The sequence below is a fragment of the Alternaria arborescens genome (assembly GCF_004154835.1).
Source record: "Alternaria arborescens strain FERA 675 chromosome Unknown contig_4, whole genome shotgun sequence".
NCBI lineage: Eukaryota > Fungi > Ascomycota > Dothideomycetes > Pleosporales > Pleosporaceae > Alternaria > Alternaria arborescens.
In genome coordinates this window covers 1,423,377-1,446,417 of record NW_021167859.1, presented here as the reverse complement: position 1 = coordinate 1,446,417, position 23,041 = coordinate 1,423,377, and the positions used below count along the sequence as shown (strand labels likewise).

The 23,041-nt window shown below is 50.7% G+C and overlaps 7 protein-coding genes across 7 annotated transcripts; 3 read left to right on the top strand and 4 right to left on the bottom strand.

Annotated features, from left to right (window-relative positions):
* Positions 1-308: 308 nt before the first annotated feature.
* Positions 309-8,306, top strand: AA0111_g2597 (U3 small nucleolar RNA-associated protein 20; the record flags this gene model as incomplete). The annotated part of the gene is made up of 2 exons (XM_028648385.1): positions 309-5,756; positions 5,814-8,306. The coding sequence occupies 2 exons, from the start codon at positions 309-311 to the stop codon at positions 8,304-8,306; spliced, it is 7,941 nt and encodes a 2,646-aa protein (XP_028510242.1).
* A 429-nt stretch (positions 8,307-8,735) lies between these two features.
* Positions 8,736-10,334, bottom strand: AA0111_g2596 (hypothetical protein; the record flags this gene model as incomplete). Its single annotated transcript, XM_028648384.1, has 4 exons — positions 8,736-8,895; positions 9,017-9,836; positions 9,895-10,100; positions 10,153-10,334. 4 exons carry the CDS (start codon positions 10,332-10,334, stop codon positions 8,736-8,738), a joined length of 1,368 nt encoding a protein of 455 aa, XP_028510241.1.
* Positions 10,335-11,710: 1,376 nt separating this feature from the next.
* On the bottom strand, positions 11,711-12,103 carry AA0111_g2595 (hypothetical protein; the record flags this gene model as incomplete). The annotated part of the gene is made up of 3 exons (XM_028648383.1): positions 11,711-11,744; positions 11,800-11,972; positions 12,029-12,103. 3 exons carry the CDS (start codon positions 12,101-12,103, stop codon positions 11,711-11,713), a joined length of 282 nt encoding a protein of 93 aa, XP_028510244.1.
* Positions 12,104-12,751: 648 nt separating this feature from the next.
* AA0111_g2594 (hypothetical protein) lies at positions 12,752-14,935 on the bottom strand (the record flags this gene model as incomplete). The annotated part of the gene is made up of 6 exons (XM_028648382.1): positions 12,752-12,948; positions 13,002-13,605; positions 13,656-13,796; positions 13,870-14,416; positions 14,592-14,782; positions 14,876-14,935. The coding sequence occupies 6 exons, from the start codon at positions 14,933-14,935 to the stop codon at positions 12,752-12,754; spliced, it is 1,740 nt and encodes a 579-aa protein (XP_028510243.1).
* A 4,520-nt stretch (positions 14,936-19,455) lies between these two features.
* AA0111_g2593 (hypothetical protein) lies at positions 19,456-20,283 on the top strand (the record flags this gene model as incomplete). Its single annotated transcript, XM_028648381.1, has 1 exon — positions 19,456-20,283. One exon carries the CDS (start codon positions 19,456-19,458, stop codon positions 20,281-20,283), a length of 828 nt encoding a protein of 275 aa, XP_028510246.1.
* Positions 20,284-20,490: 207 nt separating this feature from the next.
* Positions 20,491-21,159, bottom strand: AA0111_g2592 (hypothetical protein; the record flags this gene model as incomplete). Its single annotated transcript, XM_028648380.1, has 1 exon — positions 20,491-21,159. One exon carries the CDS (start codon positions 21,157-21,159, stop codon positions 20,491-20,493), a length of 669 nt encoding a protein of 222 aa, XP_028510245.1.
* Positions 21,160-21,839: 680 nt separating this feature from the next.
* AA0111_g2591 (hypothetical protein) lies at positions 21,840-22,437 on the top strand (the record flags this gene model as incomplete). Its single annotated transcript, XM_028648379.1, has 3 exons — positions 21,840-21,911; positions 22,026-22,091; positions 22,138-22,437. 3 exons carry the CDS (start codon positions 21,840-21,842, stop codon positions 22,435-22,437), a joined length of 438 nt encoding a protein of 145 aa, XP_028510248.1.
* Between the last annotated feature and the right edge of the window lie 604 nt (positions 22,438-23,041).

The following is a 23,041-nucleotide window of genomic DNA, read 5'->3' as shown; positions in this document are numbered from 1 at the left end:
GGTGAATCAGCTGATGCTTGATGTGGAAGCACACGCGATCAGAACGTAGTTTCGCGACTTTTGAAGCTTGGTACGGCCGTGTTGTCTTGGATTGTCTCTTGTTTTCTGCTGATATTATCCCAATACGTCGGGCGTTGGACTGCAGACGCGTGGTGTTGAGAATGGGTGATTGGCGCGTCGGAGACCTCGGTGGTGCCAGGGTCCAGCTTTTTTGTTAGCGCAAGGAAATTCTAGTGGAGCATCATCGAGTGCAGAGACAGCCACGGCGCGGCCTTCAACACCACACCACCCACCACACTATGGCCGCCATGTCACGGGGCCCTACCACCAAGCCGGCTGCAAAGCCCAAATCCAAGGTAGCAAAGCCGACGCGCCCCCAGAAAAGAGTCAAGGGCGGCACCGAATCGACGCGCAACCATGTCTTCAAAGGCTTCACCCAGCGTATTGCCCAGCTCAAAATCGAGCCCATTCGCCGCGGTCGCAGCACCATCCTCGACGATGCCGAACTCGAATCTACATTCTCCTACTTCCGCGACTCTTTCATGGAGTGGAGGGAGCTCAACATGTCCGAAGGCTTCACAACTTTCGCCCGCAAAGTCGCGCCACTATGCGACAGCCTCCCGCAGGTCCTCCACCACAGCGATCGCATATTCGAGCTACTCGTAGAATACATCGAAAAGGGCGAGAAATTCAGCCAAGAGCCGCTGCTTAGTCTCATGGCGCATCTGGCCCACGACCTGGGTGAAAGATTTGAAAAGCATTTTGAAAAGGCAGTCAAGACGGTGTCGCATCTGGCAGCTACACACACTGACGTCGAGGTGATAGAGTGGGCTTTTGGCTGTCTCGCATGGCTGTTCAAATACCTCTCGCGACTCTTAGTGCCGAACCTACGCCCGGTCTTCGATCTGATGTCGCCTCTGCTCGGTAAGGAGCGCCAGAAGGCCTTCGTGTCTCGTTTCGCCGCCGAATCGCTCAGCTTCCTTGTCCGCAAAGCCGGTGCTGGCTACCACAGAGACAAGATGCCGCTCAGAACCATCATAAAGCACATATCGGACCAGCTCAAGGACCAGCAAGAGTCGGGCAAGGACTACGCTTTCCAACAGGGTCTCATGTACCTCTTGACTGATTCGCTAAAGGGCGTGCAGCGAGGATTCCATTCGAGCGCCACAGCCATACTGCAGGAGCTCCTAGCAGAGACATACAACGAAGAGCACGTCCAACTCCGAATACCGCCTCTCGAGCCTGTGCTGACCGGTGTCGTGACCGCTGCGATCCACCACACGGATGCTGAAAACTTTGGGCCTCTGCTTGAAGTCATTCTTGCACAGATCGATAAGACATCTGCCGACACACAATATATGGGCCTTTCGTCTCGCCTACTACTGGTCGCCTGTGGTGTACGACAGGGTGACCGCATCGACAATTGGCAGCCTATCTTGGTCCTAGTCAGTCGTTTGCTCGACTCAACAAAGGCATCCACAGTTCTGGATTCTGTTGATGCATGGGAGCTCTTGTCTGTTGTCTCTGTCGTATTTCAATACTGTACTTTGGATGCAGCGATTCCCTATGAAAAACTACTTGAAGAGCTCAGTCGTGGCTTATGGGAGCCATACTTCCTACCTTTCTGCAACCTGTTTGCGGACCTAGGAGTGGAGAGATTCCGGACGTTATTACTTCCATACTTCAAGAGGTTCATTGCACAGAAAGCACACGAGCACGGGTCACAATTTTGCGCTATCCTTCCTCGACTGTACGACAATGGCGCACTAGCAAATGGCACTCTCCAACCATCTGAGCACTGGCAAACGAGCTTACACGAGCCGTTCGACAAGCTTGTTGCGTCTGCGCGTGGTGGTACTGATTCGGACCACGAGACTTACTACTGTAACGCTTTGTTAGGCGCCATAGAGACGCTTCGCATAAGCAACGACAAGACGCGTGGAATATGGAACGATCTTGCAGAACTGCTTAGGAACGCCGTGAACATCGACAGCGTAAAACCCCAACGAACCACGGATATCTTCGCTACCGGCAATGGTTTCCAGTTTCTTATCGGGAAAGGCGACAGTGACGATCTGACAGCAAGTCTGTGGCCCGCGTTATGCCAGGCATCCACTACATATGGCCATTCTGTAGCCTTTTGGCGCGCGCTCCTAGGCTTGTTACAACGAGAAAAGACCAAACTTGACATTACCGGTTCGCATATGGAGCCTCTCAAGCGAACTCTTATGCATTGCTTGGGTTCTCCATCGCATGATCTGAGACTCGTAGCCATATACGTTCTACAGATTATCGCGGAACAGACCGAGGAGCACCAGAACATCCTGCATATCGCAATGCTGATCGAGCAATCACCACTAAACCTCGAGACTCAGAGATCTATTTCGATGCGGATAGGGCAGATCGCAAAGTTGTACCCAGGTGTATGCTCCGCCCATTGGGTAGGGGAGGCCATACCCGCATTTTGTCTAGGACTGCTACACGTTCGACTAGCTTCGGTCTGGGACGATAGTTGCACTGCTCTAAAGAAAATATGCGAGACGAAAGAGGGGGAGGGCTTTGTCACTCAGATGGTCTTCGACTGGCTGACTGCTGCCGATGCCAGCGAGAGTGCTACTGAAGAACCCCAAACGGCCTCTTCACAACGACCCTACGCCACCGAATTCGAGTGTACCAACCTCATGCAATTACAGGACCATATCTCTAACATACAGTCTCAGGCCGACAGCACTGAAGAGCAGCTAGAGATTCTATTCAAAGACAACCATGCCGAAGTACCTTTCCACAACCCATTCAGTAGGACGCAGGCTCTGAGAGTCTTGAGTTCTTTGCCGCATATCGCGGAGAAGCGGTCGCGCCTTCTCGTACCCGTACTCTTGAACTGGGCGCTAAACCAAACGACGCCGGAACCCGAAGACGTCCCCGCTGCTGAAGAGGATGTCGTTGCTGCCGCTCAGCATCGTTGGGCAAGAAAAGACCAAAAGGCAATGCTTTCGATCTTCGCAAAATTCAACAACCCTAAGGTTCTATACCGGACTGATGAAGTCCGTGAAGCCCTGCTTGCTTTGCTAGGCAACGGAGACATTGAGATTCAAAAAGCTGCACTGAAAGCGCTTCTCACCTGGAAAGACCCCGCTATCGTGGCATACCAAGAACAACTGCTCAACTTGCTCGACGATGAGCGTTTCCGTGACGAGCTGCCAATCTTCCTCAGTGAAGGAAAGCTTCAAGACACCGACGTGGATCAAGTACTTCCAATAGTATTACGACTACTGTATGGCAAGGTTATAGCTGGCAAACGGGCACTTGAGTCAAAGAGGAAAGCAGTTTTCGTCGGCCTCAAGAACAGATTTGGAGATGATGCCATACATCAATTCTTACAAATCGCTTTTGGGCCTCTTGGTCATATCTCAATCTTGAAAGACTCCGAAGTTGATGAAGAGCTGTTGCAAAAAGATTTGGTCGATGCACGAAAGCAGGTCGGTATGCTGAACCTACTGGACGATTTGCTGAGTACTTTTGCAACCACATTCGCGCCATTCGCTGGAACCGTTGTGGATCCCATCTTGTACTCCGCCATCAAAGCATCACGAGAACTATCAAAGCCCAACGATAATGAAGACGATGAAGGTCGTGCAACGAACACGTCCTTGCTGAAGACTATAAGGCAGCGCGCGTTGCAGATTCTAGGAAGGCTATTCGAGAACTGCCCAGACTTTGAATGGAAGCCGTACACGGGTGCTCTCGTCAAAGAGATGGTCGAACCTAGGCTCGAGCATTTGCCTATTGAGACGGCTCAATCCGTCTCTGGACTTCTACGATTATTCGCGGCATGGTCGAAATCGAGCGCTACGGCCCCATTTCTAGTAGAGTTCAACCCTGTCATACTACACAAGGTCATCGACTGCCTTGAGGTACCCTCAGCCAAGGATGATGTCAAGTGCTTTGTACTGAACGACATCATCCGGAACATCGTTTCTCTTGTCACTGTTGAAGACGAAGTGCCGACGACGGACTCAAAGCTTCTACGGAACCGTATCCACACGGACATCATTCAGCCGTACTCAACTGCGATACTTCACCGAGTTGGTCACCTACTTCGCCAAAGTCCTAGCAAGGAAGTGCTTGAAGCTGGCGTACAAACAGTCGCGGATCTAGCCCCTCATGTGGTCGGTGCCACGGAGTCGCGTAGCATGATCGAGATCGCAACTTTCCTGCTTCGCCAGCCTTCAAAGCGCGTAAACCCGCGAACCAAGTTGGGTCTACTCAAGATTCTTCATGAATTCATTCAGCGTTGTGACAGTCAGGGTCTGACTGAGCTTTTCGACACAATCTACGATGCGATTTGTCCCATGTTCAGTTTCGTCCAAGATCGAACAGCACGAACCTTGCTTTGTGATGTCCTTCAAGACCTTTCGGACACCAGCAGCGGTCTTGTGGTAATTTCGAAATTGTGCCACGATCTCAATTCTTTCGCCACTGGACGCATCGACGAGCCGGATTTTGAACGCCGTTCCCAAGCTTTCAGTGCCATCAATGAACAAGGCTATCAGTCCTACACGCTCGCACAGTGGAAACCTCTAGTCTACAACATGCTGTATCTAATCAAAGACAACGACGAGCTCAGTATTCGCGTGAACGCTTCCTTATCTTTGCGTCGCTTCAGCGAGGTATCGTCAAGCGAACCGTTCAGAGCTTTTATCTCAGCAGCCGTTCTACCTGGCATTCATGCCGGTATGCGGGAGAACTCAGAGCTTGTGCGGATTGAATACCTTGCTGTCCTTGAGCATCTGGTCAAGACACACCCTGACTGGGCCCCTGTGGCGGACCTGCACGTGCTCCTTTCGGAAGATGATGAGGCGTCGTTCTTTGGCAACATTCTTCACATCCAGGGCCATCGCCGACTGAGAGCCCTGCGCCGCTTGGCCACAAGTGCGTCTCACCTGCGCGGTACAAACATCTACCACGTCCTCATCCCGCTTCTCGAGCATTTCGTCTTCAACAAAGGAGATGATGAGGCTGCGGATAGTCTTCTAGGAGAGACAATCAAAACACTCACGTCGTTGACTGAAGGTCTAGAGTGGCCGCAATTTCGTTCTTTGCTCAAACGTTATATCGGCTACTTGACGAGCAAGGAAGATCTGCAAAAGCCGATCATCCGACTAATCGCTGGTTTGATGGACGGGTTGAATCACGCAGCACGCGCCAAAGGATACATTGCGAAGGCCGCGTCTGGACAAGATGACCAGGTTGCTTCTGAGAATGAGGAGGATCCGGACGCGATGGATGTCGACAAGCCTCTGTCGACCTTAGCCAAGACCCTCCCACAACAGGAAAAGCTGAGCGTCGATCTCATCAACAATTTCTTGCCCGATCTCACCAATTTCCTGCACAAGAAGGATGAAGCCACTGTCAGTCTACGAGTGCCAATCGCAGTCGCAATTGCGAAGATCCTTTTAGTGCTCCCACCACTTGAAATTGAGACACGCTTGCCAGGAGTTCTTCTAGACATCTGCTATATTTTAAAGAGTCGTGCGCAAGAAGCACGTGATATGTCGAGAAACACGCTCAGCGACATCGCTACATTAATGGGTCCGGGCTACCTTGGGTTCATCTTGAAGGCTCTGCGAACTGCGCTTCAGAGAGGATACCAGCTCCACGTTCTCTCGTTTACTCTACACTCGATTCTAGTCAAGCTTGCCGACCAAACCAACCCAGGCGATCTCGATTACTGTTTAGCGGATCTAGTTGACGTGGTAAGTACCTCAACGGAACAATTCACACTGGAAAAAACAAACTGACATCGGATATAGGTCATGGATGACACCTTTGGTGCTGCAGGTCAAGAGAAGGATGCAGAAGAGTACATCTCGAAAATGAAGGAAGTCAAGAGCAGCAAGTCTTTCGATTCCATGGACATCATAGCACGATCAGCTACACCCGCGCACATCATCAAGCTTGTGCTCCCAATCAGGTCCCTCCTGATCGAGAAGCTCAACGCCAGAATGGTTCAAAAGATTGACGAGCTTCTACGACGCATCGGACTCGGTGTTCTACAGAACCCAACAGTCAACAACAGAGATATATTGGTGTTTTGCTATGAGCTCATCCAGGAAGTCTACGCCGCGAACACTTCCACTGAGAAGAAGGCTAAGATCGACCCCAAGAACAAGCGGTATCTGATCAACAACCGTGGCGCAGCGAAGTCCGGTGCGAGACTCAGCACAAACTCGTACTTGTACAAGATGATACGCTTCGGCATGGACATTCTCCGGACTGTGCTCCGCAAGCACGAAGACCTCCAGACACCCCAGAACCTCGCAGGCTTCCTTCCGATTATCGGCGACGCAATGGTACAAGGACAAGAAGAAGTGCAAGTTTCGGCTGTCCGTCTTCTCACAACCATAATCAAGGTACCTATGACGGAGCTCGATACGAACTGCCCCGTGTACATCGACGAAGCGATGCGCGCCATTAAGGGCGCACTCTCGTCCAACACAGAACTTGCGCAGGCTTCATTGAAGCTGGTATCAGCTGTTCTACGTGAGCGACCGAATGTACAAATCAAGGAACGAGATATCGGACACCTACTCAAGCGCATGATGCCCGATTTGGACGAGCCAGATCGCTCTGGTGTCAGCTTTGGTTTCCTCAAGGCTGTCATGAATCGGCATATCGATGTTCCTGAGATGTATGAAGCCATGGACAGGGTGGCCGAGATGATGATCACCAACCAGACGAAATCCGCACGCGACATTGCCCGTTCGCACTTCTTCCAATTCCTGACTTCGTACACGCAGAGCGAGAAGCGCTTCAAGAAGCAGATCGAATTTCTCCTCAAGAACCTCCGATACGAGCATGTAGAAGGCAGGCAGTCAGTCATGGAAGCACTCGACCTCATAATCGGAAAGGCGCTGCCCCGCTTCCCGGAGAAGGCACAGGACGAGTATCATGGTATCATGTTCCTGCCGCTGATCAACACTGTGGCCAACGATGACTCAAGCAAATGCCGTGAGATGGCTAGCTTACTTATCAAGAGGCTATTCCAACACGCCAGCGACAAGCGACTGCAGAGTTTTGCGGCTGATCTTAAGAGCTGGTTGGAACAGGACGAAAACGTTGGCCTGAAGCGTCTTGGTATTCAATGTTTCGGTTTCTACTTCGAGGCGATGGAGGAGGATGAAGAGCCGAAAGAACTTACATACGTTCTTGACCGACTGGACTCAACAATCGACGAGTGCTTAACACGCCGTGACGAAGACGACTGGGAGTTGCTATACTACTCTCTCACTCTGCTCTCCAAGATCTGTAAGAAGTACACGGAGACCATGTTCGCATCGAACAAAGACAGCCTCTGGACGGCGGTGCAGGCCAGCGTAACCTACCCGCACTTGTGGGTCAAGCTGAAAGCTGCAGAGCTCCTGGGTACGTACTTCGCGCATCTAGGAGTGTCAAACAAGGATACTGGTCTGGAGGCCTTGCCCCTCGAAGGATCAGGCGGGTTGCAGCTAGCGGAACAGAGCATGACGCAGCTCTGCAATGCCTTCCTAAGAAACCTGCTCAACCCGGAAGTCTCAGAACAGCTCTGCATGCAGAGTGTGAAGAACATCGCTTTCCTGGCCCGATGCCTCGCTGTCAACGGCGCTAAGTGGCATTGGCAAAAGACGGATGACGATGAAGAAGGGGGAGAGACTGTAGCTCCAACGAACGGTGATACAGCGGCCACAGACGATGAGGAAGATTTCGGCGGCTTCTCACCTCCACCCGAGACCGCAAAACCCAAGAAACCGGAAGACGCTCCACCAGCAGCCATCCACCGCCTGATGATCCGGCTCTCGGGTATTGTCCGCAAAGATAAGAGCACCATGAATGCGAAGACGGCCATCATGAACCTTTTCGACACTATCGCTGCCAAGTTCCCTCTCGAACCTCTATCTACATCCCTCCCACATCTTCTTACTACTCTATCAACACTCACCGATGCTACTGCGACTTTCCCCAAGTCCTCCGCTGCCCTCGTCTCCAATAACGCGCCCAACGACCCGTACAAATCTCTTGCTGATAAGGCACGCGAGGTTATGAACACATTGCAGAAACGCCTCGGTACGCAAGAGTATCTGAATGTCATGGCTGAAGTGCAGAGAGGCGTCCGCGAGAGGCGCGAAGAGAGGAGGAGAAAGAGGAAGGTCGACGCTGTGCTGGATCCAGAGAAGGTTGGCAAGGAGAAGAGACGGAGACATGATGTTAAGAGAGTGAAGCGGAAGGAGAGGAGTGCTGAGGAGAGAGGAAAGCGTAGGGGTTGGTAGGCTGAATTCGTATCTGGAGTCGATGGGCTGTAGTGGGTGTTGTGTATGCATTTTCATGGCGTTTTGGACAAGGATAAGCAAAAGTTCAGCATTTGAGTGGGGGATAGGGGCATAATTAGTGAGGATGTTAGAATGCAAATGACATGTGATACCCTTCATCATTGCTCTTGTTGCCGCAGATCTGACGTTTTAGCCAATAAAAAAGTTCGATTGTCGCATTGAGTTGCGCTATGAACTAGGATATGGCCTCTCACATCGTGTCCATTCCGAATTTTCCGAACAATGCGTGAAAAGATCTAATATCCATCCCTACTCTATTTAAAAATAAGCGAAAAGATTCTCATTTTATACTAATACCTTCACGCTGTTGAACAACCCAAGATACCCGCTTCTGATAGCTGGTCACTCTCAATCCAACACCATACTCCACTAACGATGTACGGGCTTTATGTTGACCATCAACGCGCTTTTATCCCAGAGCGTGAAAACCTTCTGCTCACCCATCCAATCCCTCTCTTTCTCTACGAGTTCGAGGTCGAAAGCGAAGACGATCTTAGCGAGGATAAGACGCATTTCCGCGTATGCAAGACTAGTAAAACCATAATGTCAGCTCGTGAGTCTTTTGGTCTTTCTTGACTGAGCAGGCAGGTGGAAAAATGATTGTTGTTAAACAAGAAGGGAGGCGAGAAGAAAAGAAAAGGTATACGTACTTCTTGCCCAAACAGTTCCTTGGTCCAAAGCTGAACGGATTCAGCGTCGACCTCTTATCATCCTTGTAGCGTTCCTCGCCCAACCAGCGTTCCGGAACGAAGAGCTCTGGGTCCTTGAAATTGCGCTCAGAATGATACATCGCGTGCTGGGAACAGTATACCGAAGTGCCGCCAGGGATATAGTGGCCTGAAATATTGTCGCCTCCCGCTGGCACAACACGAGGAAAGCCTGTGGCAACGGGTGGATAAAGTCGTAGAGTTTCCTGAAAGACGGCGATGAGGTATTCGAGCTTGTTGACTTCTTCCATAGTGATCTCATCAGGAGAAGAAAAACGAGAGCGGATTTCGGCAGCGAGTTTAGTATACGCAGAGGGGTTACGGAGGAGGAAATGGGTAGCGCCCGACAATGTTGTAGCAGTAGTTTCGCTACCTGCAATGAGAAAGGTGACTGCATTGCTGTCCATTTCGTCTCTGGTCATTCTTGTTGCTTCCTTCTCTTGGTTGTTCACTATGTGGGTGAAGAAGTCTGGTTTTTCCACGCCTTTCTCGCTGTCAAGCTTCGCTAGTCGCTTGCTGACCTGATCGCGAGCGCGCTCGAAGAACTCGAGTCGTGCGCGCGCAGCTACTGAGTTGTCTTGGAAAATGCTGCGCAGGGAGTTGGACCACCTGAAGATGAAATGCTTATTGCGAGCAGCGTTCAAACCGGTGGCCGTTATGGACTTGAAGGTGATGGAAACCCAGCTGTGTTTGACGGAATCGCGCAGGCAGTAGAGTGGTTCGCCGAAGGTGAGATCGGATATGATATCGAAAGTTGCATAGTCTTTTGCACATATGATCAGTCCAAATGCGAAGCACACCATAATCCATAGGTTACTCACTGTACCAGGTCATGATATCCATGTCTTTGCCTTGAGCGGCGTGTTCGCCCATGCGCTGAACGAGAAGATCGACATAAGACTGAATGAGACTCTCTTGTCCTCGCAGGGCTTTATCACTGAAAGCGTGTGCGAGGTTACGTCGCATTCTCGAGTGTCCTGCTTCATCTGCTATGATGATTGACTCAACGCCATTGGCAGGTGCTAAGCTGTTTTCTGATCAGCATCTTTTGCTCGCGTCTTCGAACAGACTTGACTCACTACCAATTCCTGTCCTTGAGGTAATATCCGGTGTTCTTGCTCTTGCCTACACGGAAGCCGTAGATGCTTTGCCAAGCAGTTTCTCCTGAGATGAAGCTGACTTCACTTGGGGTCACACGAACCGCATCGCCGTACTTATCGTGGCACTCTTTTACCCATTGGACCGAACTACCGTCAAACATATGTAGAGCACAGGGAATACCGCACGCGCGTGCGAAGAATGGACCGGGGATGTGCTTGAGAGGGTGGAAAAAAACATTGTATATAACTGAATAAACAGCATAGATGGTGGCCTACTCGATGTCAGTCGATGCCCATAGTTCGGCACAATTCATGTTTTGCTTTGAACTCCGGTTGATCTATCAATGTGGAAGCATTGAGGAGACTGTAAAGGATAGACCGGAAGTGACAGCAAGATAAGAAACGTGGAGCATGTACTCACCAATGCTGAAAACACTGCAAACCAAAAGATAGCGCCTTTGAAGCTGGAAAGCTCAGAGTCTGCGGGCAATATACTCGCTAAGAACGTCATGACTAGGGGGAAGAACGGCAACAACTTGAAGTAGAATTTGTCAATCTGGTGAATTCGTCAGGAGTAGGTATGGCATGGAGGTATAATATAGCAACAGAACCACCTGACTCGCCAACCTAGAGATCGCCATAACATCACGCATGCGTTAAAGATATTCATGGTTGATGCAACGCAAACGTTGAAGCAGTATGCGGCTCGACGGAGCGTCGGATGGTCCGCGGCACTAAGCTCCAGACATTGCTTGTCCCAGGGACAAGCTAGCACGAATCGACAATGGATCAGCACATTTAGACTCCAGTTGCCCCTCATACAATGCGCAATCATCTCGGCCGAGGAGTAGTTAACTGTCCACGTACCCAATCTCTTTGCTCTTCGCACTGTCGCTCTGTTTCTCTCCGTTGCCTCCTAAGCTCTTCCTGGGTCTAATATCATCTTTCTGCGCCATTTCTTCTGTTGCCTTGGAACTTAGCTTCCAGATTCATCGCGAGTTCAGGTATTGGATGAGCGTCTTTCACATAACACGGACGGTGACACCCGTAGAGTACATGGAGTGGGGTTCAACAGACCCGTCGTGATGGTTTGCCGCCCTGCGAAGTTACATCATTCTGTTACTTGTAGGGTGTAAACCTGGTCTCTTTTGATTGCGTGTGACATCGTGTGCAGAAGTGGACCAACAGGTGCATTGGCGTCTGGCCATAGCAAAGGCTGTCATGCGATCAGTTGGCAATAGAATAGATTCATACCGCATTGATGGAATCCAATAAAGAATCGTCTCTCCATTCTCCTGCCTAGAAAGGCTGCAGATGAGAAGTGGGTACACTGCGTGCTACCACACGCGTCAACGCTCGTATATGTTATTGTGATATAAGCCGTCCCAACGCCTGTCAATACAAACTGCTGACCATCCTTACGCCTACTAACACTTGGTGCGAAACAAGCTGCGATATGGGATGGCGCATGAGGAAGAAAAAAGGTATCATCGAAAAGAAATGTCGGCCTGGACTCGGGTCGCACATGAAGTTGTGACTATCTCGTAGGTTTGCGTGCAACCGGGGATCCCCTTCGACATAGTCAGTAGTGCACTTGCGCGTTGTATTCAATCATCAACCACCCACCCGTCGTGCGCGGCGTTCCACGTCTTGACAAACGCGCGTTGTGTCTTATCCGCATACGTCTCGTTGCTGACTTCCTTGACTCCGACTTTTGCGCCGTCTTTCGTGAAGACAACGTTCTTCTTTTCCATCTTCTTGACGCCGCGTTCAGCGAGCTCGTTGGAGTAGAGGAAGATCTGGGAGACACACATGTTAGCGATACAATGCGCAAACTACAGAGGAGTTGTGTTACCTGGTAGCCCACCCATCCCAAGCCTCCAACGACCCCAAAGAGGATCACAAGGGGAATGAGGTTTGTTGCGCCCATGGTGGTGGTGGTGGTGGTGACGTAGTGAGTGAGGCTGGTGTAGTGCTGACGTGCGTGGTGGCGGGGTAAACCTTGCGGAGGCTGAGTGCGTGTATGAATGAGGCAGAGGATGGTGCGATACAAGTAGACGTAGAAAAAGAAATCTTTCACAAGCTTCGCAAATTGTTGAAGGGTTGAGGACCCACAGTCGGCCGTCGTTCTGGATGCCGTGGCTGAGCAGATGAAACCCCGAACACGAATTGAAGGGTCAGGCTTGGCACGGAAACGGGCCGCAGCTGATCGCCGCGGGCGATTCCTCGATCAATGATTGCGACATGTGAGCGGCGACGCTGGAGCTTGCCATGTGAAGGGTGCTGATGATGCCTTGTTAACGAGGGTCCTGCTCGGGATGCCTGACGCGTGACAAGACGGGGTTCTCCACATTGATCATCCGCGTCGAACCGGTGGGTCGCAAGAGCACTTGCTCCATATGGATGATTATCCCCCGAGCGGTCGGTACATTTACTTCGTATTTGATTCCGACCGAAATGCCATGTCCTGTGACCACCAAAGCTATATATAATACACGTGCGATGTTGCCTATCGCGAACTCGAAACAACTTCTTCCTTCAGTATTATTACATGTCTAGTAACACACGTCGATTCGCGTCAAGGAAACATAGGCCCACATGTCAGAACATGTCTCCGTGCTAATACCAGCACCTGAGCACTACTCAGCCCAAACTTGGTGCCAATGACTGATAGTCGACCTAGCAACCAGTCACGCTGCTGTTGCGGTACCGTCTCAGCGTTTGCTGCAACGTACAGCGGCCACACTAATGAGTACCCTCCATAGGCCTCCGCAGCTATGTAGCGGTTAGCACACTCCCAGTCTTCTGTTAAAACTACCATCACTTACCATTCTGTTCCTGGCCCATCTCCTTGGCCATTGGTTGTAGTTCGTAGCTCATATGAAACGGTATACACGCACTGATCTCATCCACCATCATCTGGATAACAAACACACTCTTATTCCATGCCTCGTCGCCATCTGCATAGTTACCGCTGAAACTCAGCCATGTCACACATGCCATGATTACTCGCCGACAGAATATCCGGCATACACGGTAGTCGTTCATTATACTCGCCAATGGCACGTCATGATATACATGCTGTTCTCCTGGCCATTTTTCTGCCAGCGCAATATCCTCAGGGGCAAGTCTTTCGCTAACAACACCAATGATACGATGTTTCCATTCGGGGGGTAGTGTACGGTACCACTCTTCGAGGTTGTCGTCGACCATTTGTGCGAACTCGAGAATTTGCTTCGCTTCTGATTCGTAGGCCAGGTCATATGGCGTGGTAGTGAGGGTGTTTGCGCGGGCACGGAGGTTTGGAAGGTCGATACAGATGAGTGTCAGGCGGTTGGCAGCATTTTCCTCTGATATGTCGCCTTTACCAACCCAGCCTCCCGCGCCAGGGAACGAGTCGATAGGCTTCGAGCGTTGAACGCAGCTTGTGATCTGCTCTTGATTAGCTTTCGAGATGCAGTTTGTGGCATGGTCATCATTACCATCATCGTCCGTACAGCGCGGAACATGGCATGAGAGATTGGGTCATTGAACTGATCCATGCCTCTTAACTTTGTCAACGCGACAGCACCGTCGACATGGTTTCCCCACGCTGTGATAGTATCGTCTGTGCTCATTATTGTCTGGCATTTGTTAGCTTCAGAAACATGTCGCACAACTGGTTGAAGGCCTGCGGAAAGTGACTGATTTACTTACCTCATACAGTGAAAACATAAGAATGGCAAGCACACTTTCATCGCTCTTCGCCATCACTGGATCTTTCAGATCTTCATTCAGTTTCTTGATAGCTTTGCCATAGGTAGATACTGCTTCCCGGAGTAGCTCTTGTCGGCCAGGATACTGGCCGCATGTTGCCATTGCAACAGCAGTAGTGGCTAGGTGAAGAACGGAGGATGGGCGAGCACGATTGTAGAGAGGCACGAGATACTCTAGGTAGCCTCTGGTGCTTTCGGCTTGTTGTGGTAGGGTAATGAAGTTCTTGAAGAAGAAGGGTACGGCTTCGGCTTCTGGCGCAAGTGAGATAGTTGGGGGCACTGCATTTTCGAGATTCCACACGAACGCTTCGAAATCAAACGCCTGATTAAGAGGTAATGGTGGTGTTGTGTAATTGGGTAAAGCCAGTATCTGTTGTGATTGGCTTAAGTCTGATGGAGAATGTGATCGTGATGTTATTATCTGGAAGGCTTTCTCTCCTGGTACTCCGTTTTCTCCTGGCGATACATCAAATGTCGAAGAAGGTGACCTGGGACGTTAGTAGAGGTTTACAAGGGCAATGTGGATCTGCGGCTTGGGTCTATCACATGCAAATACCCACAGACCATATACCACGACTAGTGTACCCATAGCTCGGCAAAGCTTGTCGGTATCCGTCAAAGGTATGCAGCGGGACGGGATAGACAAAATAGCGTAGTACATACAGATGCGGAGAAGGGTTGGAACTTGACGCGCCGGTGCTGTTGCTTGATGCTGTCGTTCCAGAGGATTTCCTTGCCTTCTTGGCCATAGCTTTGTTTTCATCTCGAAAGACCAAATCGAAGTCGTCGGGATAACCGGGACATGTTCGAGCCGACTTCTTGCAATTGCCACATGTTGGTCGCTTCTCGTCGCACTATGCATAGTCAGTAAGCGCATCCGGATATGCATGGAGGCGACATCGCTAATCAAGAGGAAGGAGTAATTGTCGCGAGGTACTAAGACATACCTTGATTCTGCGGCTCTTACACATGCCACATCCCCTGCTCGGCTTTCCGGTGTAAACCATTGTGATATAAATGTATTCCAAGGAGTGAATGAAGACAATGAGGCGGCGTTTTGAAACTCCAGGCCCGAAGACAACACCTGTCTGGCAATTCTAGCCCTTAGCTGATGACTATAAAGATTCTGCCAGTAAACAACAATATTCCTAATCGGATATCAGGCAACTCCGCCTCTGAAGCCTACGACTACCATCAAGCCTACGTTACCGCTTAATCCTAGCGAAAAGCTTCAGCTCGCCAATGTCTGACAAGCCCTGTATATCAACGGAAACGTGAGCTCCCATAAACCGAGGCACGCGATGGTAAGCACAAGAAAATTGACGTTGACGTAGAGCGGACAATCCGTGCGGATGACTGTGCAAACAACACTCGCTAAGGAAGGAATTCGCGATCGGACCACCGAGCGTGTATCTAGCGTATAGGAATTGACCTATAGGAAGGACAGGGAGACAACGACAAGATTGTAAACTGCATTCTGAAACCGGACGAGGGATGACATGGCAGTCCGAGTCGGTTATTCTAGCTCACCGAGATGCGCATCGCAGGAAGGGGTCATTGTAGTGGCTAGTTTTTCTCGCAAGCAATACCAGATTGGGCTTAGGGCTGCGCCCATAGAAGTGGCGCAGCAGGTTTCAACGGTTTCTGATATCACCGGCTAGTCGACAAAACGCGAGAAACACGTTCGAGGCGTTCTCAAATGTTGTTGCCTGGCGTCTACTATGCAAATACCTGAGGCTCTGACGCAACTGCTTACGCATGTCGCATTTCGATCTCTTTCGGGATTGTGGAAGTTTGATTGGAATCGCCGACTTCTCCGGGCTTGCGGTATTAGCCGCATGACAGCGATTGCGCCCTCTTTACAACGTGTCTTCTTCTCCAAATTACGATGAGAGATGGACTTCGATGACGTCATAATGTAAAGAGATAAGTCAGTGATGGAGGGCGAGGATGGCCAAGCGCACTTGGAGATGCACCCTGAGAAGAGCAGGACCCGCCTTGATAGGCGGCTATATCACAGAACGAACACTGAGGGTCAGCGCCTTTTTTTAATGTAAAGACGAGCAGTGAAAGCGCACAATAAACCTGGAAGCGTCCAACGGGAACACACGCGTCAAATCGAACCGAACGTTGGATAATCGAGAGGTAACGCCAAGCGCTGTCACACAGCCACCCGAATCATGTACAGGTGGTCTAACCATGATACTTATACCAGATGCATATCCAAATGCATCGAAAGCTATATTTGCGGCGCAAGGAGGTTTTCCCTTTTCCAGAGAAAGATACAGGAAGTGCCGTTATTTTTGACCGGTCGAGCAGCACATAAATTTCTCCATCGGATGCCACTGTCGTATACACCCAACCAATGATGAAGTTGGTGCATCGGCTCCTTTCGCGGCGCGGAAACTGCAGGCCTTTGAAGCTGGATAGTACTTTGAACGCATTTCGATGAGGGTTCGTTCCGTTGTCCGAAGCCGCTGAACAAGACCAGGATTGTGAGCCCATCGATTTCAACCAGAGTCAAGACTGCAGGAAGTGGTTCAAGATAGGCCATTAGAAGGAACTGCGTTAAACTGTTGCTTCTCTTAGAAAATGTAAGTCCTTTATGCGGGCTCAAAATTGCCAGTGGATGCCTTCTAGGCATACAACAACAGCCCGGAGTGAAGGTATATTGGGGAACGTTTCTAGGATGAGCACCAATCCCGGCGCGGCTATGCGGCGAAATTGCCTACACCTCCTTAGTCGGTACCAATGCGAAAACATACAAAGAAGATGCAGAATGTGTTTCGACTTGAATTCTGCGTTGTCTATCTGCCCTAGCAGGCTCGCGATCGCATCGTCACAAACGCAAATCGTGACAATGTTCCTCTATCCACAGGTCCTATTTGAAAGGCTAGGAGATTCAGAACTTGAAGTGTTCTGCGAGGAGCTTGACGGCTAAACAATGTGAGCCCGGGGCGCTGGCTGTACATGCATCTGTGCGAGACAAAAGCAACAGTGACAGCGTCCTACCTTTTTGAGATTCGAAGATGTACACACAGTATTCATGAACTGCGAAACACAGAACGGCATATCGACTTGCCGGAAGCTCTTGTTCGACAGTCGCCTCTTGGTCGTAGTAGTTGGAAGGTTCTAGCAGATCGGCGCGTATGTGTCTCGCTGGCGGTAGGCCACTCAACCTCAAAGCGATAACCATCTACTATGAATGCATGGTTGGTAAACTGTCGAGAACGACTCTTCGTTCCACTTTGTTAACCGTACCCCGTCCGCTCAAACGAAACCCTATTTTGTTCTTGGCTTCCTGAGGCATGCTGGGCATATGACCAGGACTCTCCTCCTATTCGGAGCGCCTCACAAATGCCGAACCTAATATATACTCCAGAACAGTTCTTGGTAGTCAGCTTATCTCAGTCATCGCCGTTGAGAATCTAGCAGAGGGTAGTTTGGCCGATGAGAATCTGTCGCCTGTGTAATTTCATATGCTTTTCAAACAAAATCAATAAGCCCGATCGGTCTTGTATCGTAACAACATTATTTTCGGTCTTGTCGCGATCCTCGCATGCGCCAGACATCTCTGACGCAATGTCGCAAGCATCACAGCGTCGCGTCGCTGTACGCGAAGAAAAAGAAGGAATGTAAGTTTCAACACACGATGCAAAGGAACTCGTCGACCCAGGAATACAGAAAGTGGCCTTGAAGTTCTAGATGTCGTTCACGATGTGGTTCGGCTACTGCACGTACACCCTACCGTATGCAGGTTGCACCTCCGGTCGCATCGCATAACAGCGGATCCAACACTATCGGTCCTACCTCGTATCGAATTTCATTGGAAAATTCCTCTGGGGTTGTGTCGGCGCGCGCCTATCCGCAGCATCCACAGTGGAAAGCTTGATGCCCAGATCTACACAGTTGGTTGCACTGCGACTCCAGACACATGAAGAACAACCATGCTTGTGGCAGCGTGCCTTATGCAACCACAACGTTGTGTATGCAGGCCTTGTTCCTGCGTCGATCATCAGAAAACTCTATTATTAGCTAGCCTTGCTTACAACTTGGCGTTATAGTGGGGTAAAACCGTAGGAAGGAACAACGCACGCGAGATTGTGTCTAGTCAGAAGCGGCCCGGGAATGAATCGATGATAGAGGTGTTCCTTTTTGCTTAGTCCGGATAGTATCGCACTGCACTCATGATAGCAATCGCGGTTGGTGCGACTGGCGACTCACACAAGGCTCGGTCAGAAACCCAATCCAGTGCCGAATAACCGCGGATTATTGCACTATTACTGCGCGAATTGTTAATTGGCAATCTTTTTCCTTGTGTGTGCATCGGGTTTCATTGGCTTTCGATGCCAACAATGGTGCACGATCTAGACGGTGAAGAAAAAAAATGGCTATTCTTATCGTGCTCTTTGTTAGCCGAAGAGCCATCTTGGGATGACGATACAAAGGCTTGGTGGTTTACCTGGGCAAGATAAAATAAGGTAAGGCTCGAGCGAATGCCCAGCTGTCCGCGAAGTCTTGTCACCCAGGCTATCGCTGCTCAGGGGAATGATCATCATGGTACAACACCCATCGCGTGTTAGCGCTGCAGAGAAATTTGGGACGGCAGCGTGCGCGTGGCCGCAAGTTCTGTGGGTGTGCCTGTCAGGAACCAACCAGGGCCATGCTTTTAGTGTTTGTCGAGGTGGATTCGGCGCGGCCGGTATGACGTTGAGCCCGCATTTTCTTTATTTGTTGATGGGTAGGCGTGGTAGACTTGGCCAAACCTGGAGAGACGGAAGCGTGTCGGCAATGGAAAATTCTCGTGATGTCGAATTAGAGGCCGTGTCGTGGCTTGCCTGAGGGATGAAGAAGTGTCTGTTCGCAGCGCTTCGGTTGGAGTTTGCCGATTTATCTCCCGTCGAATCACGCGACTTTGACCTCGTTTACTGGCTAGCGGTGAACATAGGCCCAAGGGATTTGACTGGTCGCATGAGCAGAGATTCTGGCATCGCGGCCGACCTTCCTAGAACTGCTAAACGCGATGGTGTTGTTGTTGGCGGGGGCCACATGTACGGGTCGCGTGTGTTTGACAGCCAATCCTTCGCGACTCTCCATACGAGGGCCGCCCCTGGGCAAGGTGTTGGGGATGAACACATGATCGCCCAACGGATAACGGATCCCAGTCAGTTGGTAAAGGTCCTATCGTATTGTGGCGCGCCGTCAGTAAAGCGCATGGTGCCGGTTGGCTAGTTCGGCATGGTAGAGACGAACCTGATTAAACCCTGTTAGCACCAGCGATATGGGCTACTTGTACAGTCAGTATATAGACTCGAGGCTGCTCCTTTGCCCCTTGGCAAGCAATCCGTCGTACCCTCCCGTCACTCGCTTTCACATTCGCTCGCTTGCGTTTGCCATTCGTTACAAGTCTTGATAATCGTCGGTCGTTCAGTACTACACCGTGTAATACCTATAATCACCGTTCGGTATCCGTAATCTACTACCGGCAACGCCACCCACAATATACCACACAGTACCCTACTTCAAAATGTCTTTGAAGTTCCTACCCCTCGCTCTTGCGGCTGTCGCAACTGCGTCTCCTTTTGACTCTATGTCGAAGGCCACTAGCGACGACCCTTACGAGGCATGCCAACCGCAAGGAGCGACCGGCACAACCCCACCAGCAGTTGGCACGGAGCTCAGCTCTCTCTATACCGATATCCTCTCCTCTATCCAGGGTATCACTTTCGACAAGCGATCTGTTCATGGCCGTGCGGACGGCTTCGGTTGCCGCCAAAGCTTGGACTGTGTCAATGTTCAGAACATCAACATCCCCATGTGCTATGACAAGTTCACCACAAACTTCCAATTCCCGGACGGCTCTTTCGGAAACGTTGCTGCTGGAACATACAGCTCCGGGGGTACTGAAGTCAACCTCGTCAGCGGAGACTACACCAAGGATGGCCAGAGTGCCAACATCTACTCCAACAACGAGGCTGAGAAGCCAAACACGTCGACCCTTTCAATTCCCGCCCAATACACCGGCACTGGTGTTGGAGGAGCGATCCCAGTCACAGAACTCGGATCCATCATCGTCTATACCACCACTATTCCAGCCGTAACATACTCTGCACCCACCACCGTTGCGGAAACCGTTGAGGTAGCCACTGTCAGCGGAGTGAAGGTGTCTACCACCGTTCCCGCTACCACCATCACCCAGGCCACAACGATCGCCGCAAAGACCAACGTCGTCACTCAAACAAACACTGCCTCAGCTGCACCTCAAAGCACCGGAGCAGCTGGACAGATGTCTGTTGACACAACAAGGTCCTTCGGAATGTCGGTTGTCGGTGCCTTGCTATATGCGCTCTTGTAAGCAGCTGATTTATTGGAAGCTATGCTCGCCGCAGTGTACTAGGTGGACGGATTGATCTTAGGAGTTATATTCAAGGGATTCCTGAATGGATGATACCCGCTGGAGCTTTAGCATACGCATGTTTACACGTACTGTGGCAATCCAGTACTGATGTGCCACGATTAATGAATAATATCCTACCCTTCACATCGGACTCTTTGCTTTGTGTCATGCCACTTTTGATAACTCTCTCTGCATCTTGCTGACTTCCTGGCAATTCACGTCTTCTCCAGGTGCTGTGATGGCTGCTGAGTGGAGCCATGTTAGGTGGGTCCTCCTCTTGAGCTCCTCGATATTTGTACTTCTGACCCCTCCACCGGCTATTAGCGATAGATCTGCTCCAAATCTTGAATGTAATTGATAGAGCTTATCAGCACCTTGGAAGGCGCTCTTCGCCCCACCACTAGTTAACAGGCTCTTGAACCCGCAGCTGACCACTGTTTCAACAGCTTCTTCCAAATCCTCGGCCTCATCGACTGCACGATGAAACGTGCATGGAAGCGGGGCTGCGGCTTCAACCAATTCACGGTTGCGAGTTTGGTCTATACGACGATTGGCGTCTAGAATGCCAAAGACGAATCCACTAGCTAGAGGCTTAAGCACCTCCATGTCTTTCTTCATAAGAGTAAACTCTTCGTCTGAGTAGTCGAAGTTGCCAGCTCTTGGTCTAATCATGACATTGATTGGAATGGTGACTTCCTTGCGTACGTGTTGTAGTGTGGAGTGGGAAGGTGTGACCCCGCCAGCGGAGTAGTTGGCACATAGTTCAATCCGATCAGCGCCTGCTTGAGCTGCTACGGTGGCAGAAGAAGCGTTGAAGCAGGCTATTTCGAGCATGGTGTTTTTACTTCGTGTGAGGTGGAAGCTGTAATGTAAGATGGAGAGACGAGCAGTAGGTGGGTTGTGGGGCGAAGCTTGAGCTAGGCTAGTGCTACAAGTGGATTGGCTGATGACATGACTACGCTACAGGCCGACACCATCTTCCTATTTCCCTAAAACCAAGAAGCCGTTAAAGGCAGTAGATCAAGGAAGTTCGGACGAATATCTAGGCGGTTCAGTTGTAACAGGAAAGATGACAGTGAAATTGCCGTCAGCTATCCTCCATCTAAGCCCAACGAAGACTGAAAGACGCGGGATCTTCAGAGTAATGACGACAGATGTTTCTATGATTATTCAGAGAGCGTAAACACAGTATGAAGATGACGGAAAGAGAACAATATACCCAACAATGTGGTCTCGTGGCTTGTGTAATGCACATTTTTAAGGGTTGGTGGCTCCCGGATAGTGCACACAATGTGAGGCTCACTGTGGTGAATAACATGCTCAGAAGCAAATGCCGTTGTTTCATCGCTCACCTTCCTCATTAAGCAGGGCAAGCGCATGGACGAAAGCCCGATGTGAAGGTGAATTCTAACTCACCAGTCTGACCAACAGCTCCGCTTCCCTTCTTCTCTCGGCTTTCTCTGTTGCCACGCAACCTTGAGACTGTACTCCCAATATCAGCATACACAGTCAAAATGTCAGACGAAGAACAGAAGACACCCAGTAAGGCGGCATCAAGCGGCGGCGCCTGGTCTGAACAAGAAAAGGTATGAGATATGAAAATGAGCTCACTGCCAGGCTCCTACCTGGCACCGATTGGATCGACTGTGCTGCATACAAGCCTTATGTCTCTATCAAGCCCGCCACTGACTGTGATACAGATCGCGTACCTCATGGTTCTTTGCGAGCATGCAGCTGACACCGAAAAGTTCGAGTCCAAGACCAACGTAAGTGTTACCTGATGATGGTTTACCACGCTTATACATATCCCAGACCTGCCCTGTTCCCGCCGGCCGCACCACGCTCTCTTGCCGCAAGCTTATTCTCCGTATGAAGGAGAAGCATGGAGAAGATATGGAGAAGATCAAGAATGGCCTCCCTTTGGGCCCTGCTGCCGGTGACGGAGTTGGCGCCACTCTGGACAAACCCAAGACGACGCCCAAGAAGCGCAAGAACAAGACCGTTGAGGGCGAGGATGATCCTGCTGAGGGTTCACCGAAGAAGAAGGCCACCCCGCGTCCACGCAAGAAGAAGAATGAGGCTGCCGAGGTAAAGGATGAAGAGATGATCTAAGAATCTGTCTCTTTGCCCTGCATCGGCTGGTTGTGCTGTCGCATTGTGGCACATTGGGCGGATACTGAAACGGCTCGGCGTTCTCAAGTAGCTATCGGGCGCTCAACTCCGTGTCTTCCAAGGTTTCTTTGCTTTGTTCATGTGGCTGGACTTAGATACTGCCGTTGAGCGGCCTGAGAACCACAACTCGATAGGCGTCGCAATGAACCTGTGCCATCTTGCTCATCTCCCGTGTTTGACGCGACATGAAAGTTTAGCTCATGAGCTTTGGGAAAGGGCGCGCAGTGTGGCATGCTTGAGATATGACCGGAGCATGTATTCACTGCTGCTATGGAGTGGATGCGAGTGGAGACGAATGACGATGGTTCGCGAGATGCGGCGAAGCTTGACCGGGGGACCGTGGCGCATGCAGCTGCAGGGCTCTTCAGGCACTTTCATTCTTGGCCTCAAAGCCATCGCATACTCATCGACTGCGTCTTTTGCCTTTCTTCTTTGCGCCTACTACTTTTAATCTACAGCAGTTGCGTTTGCGCTGCCTCCTTCCTTTAGACGCCTCACCCAGGGTTGGCATGCTGCTTGGCCGAGTGTCTCTCGCCGCCTGCAA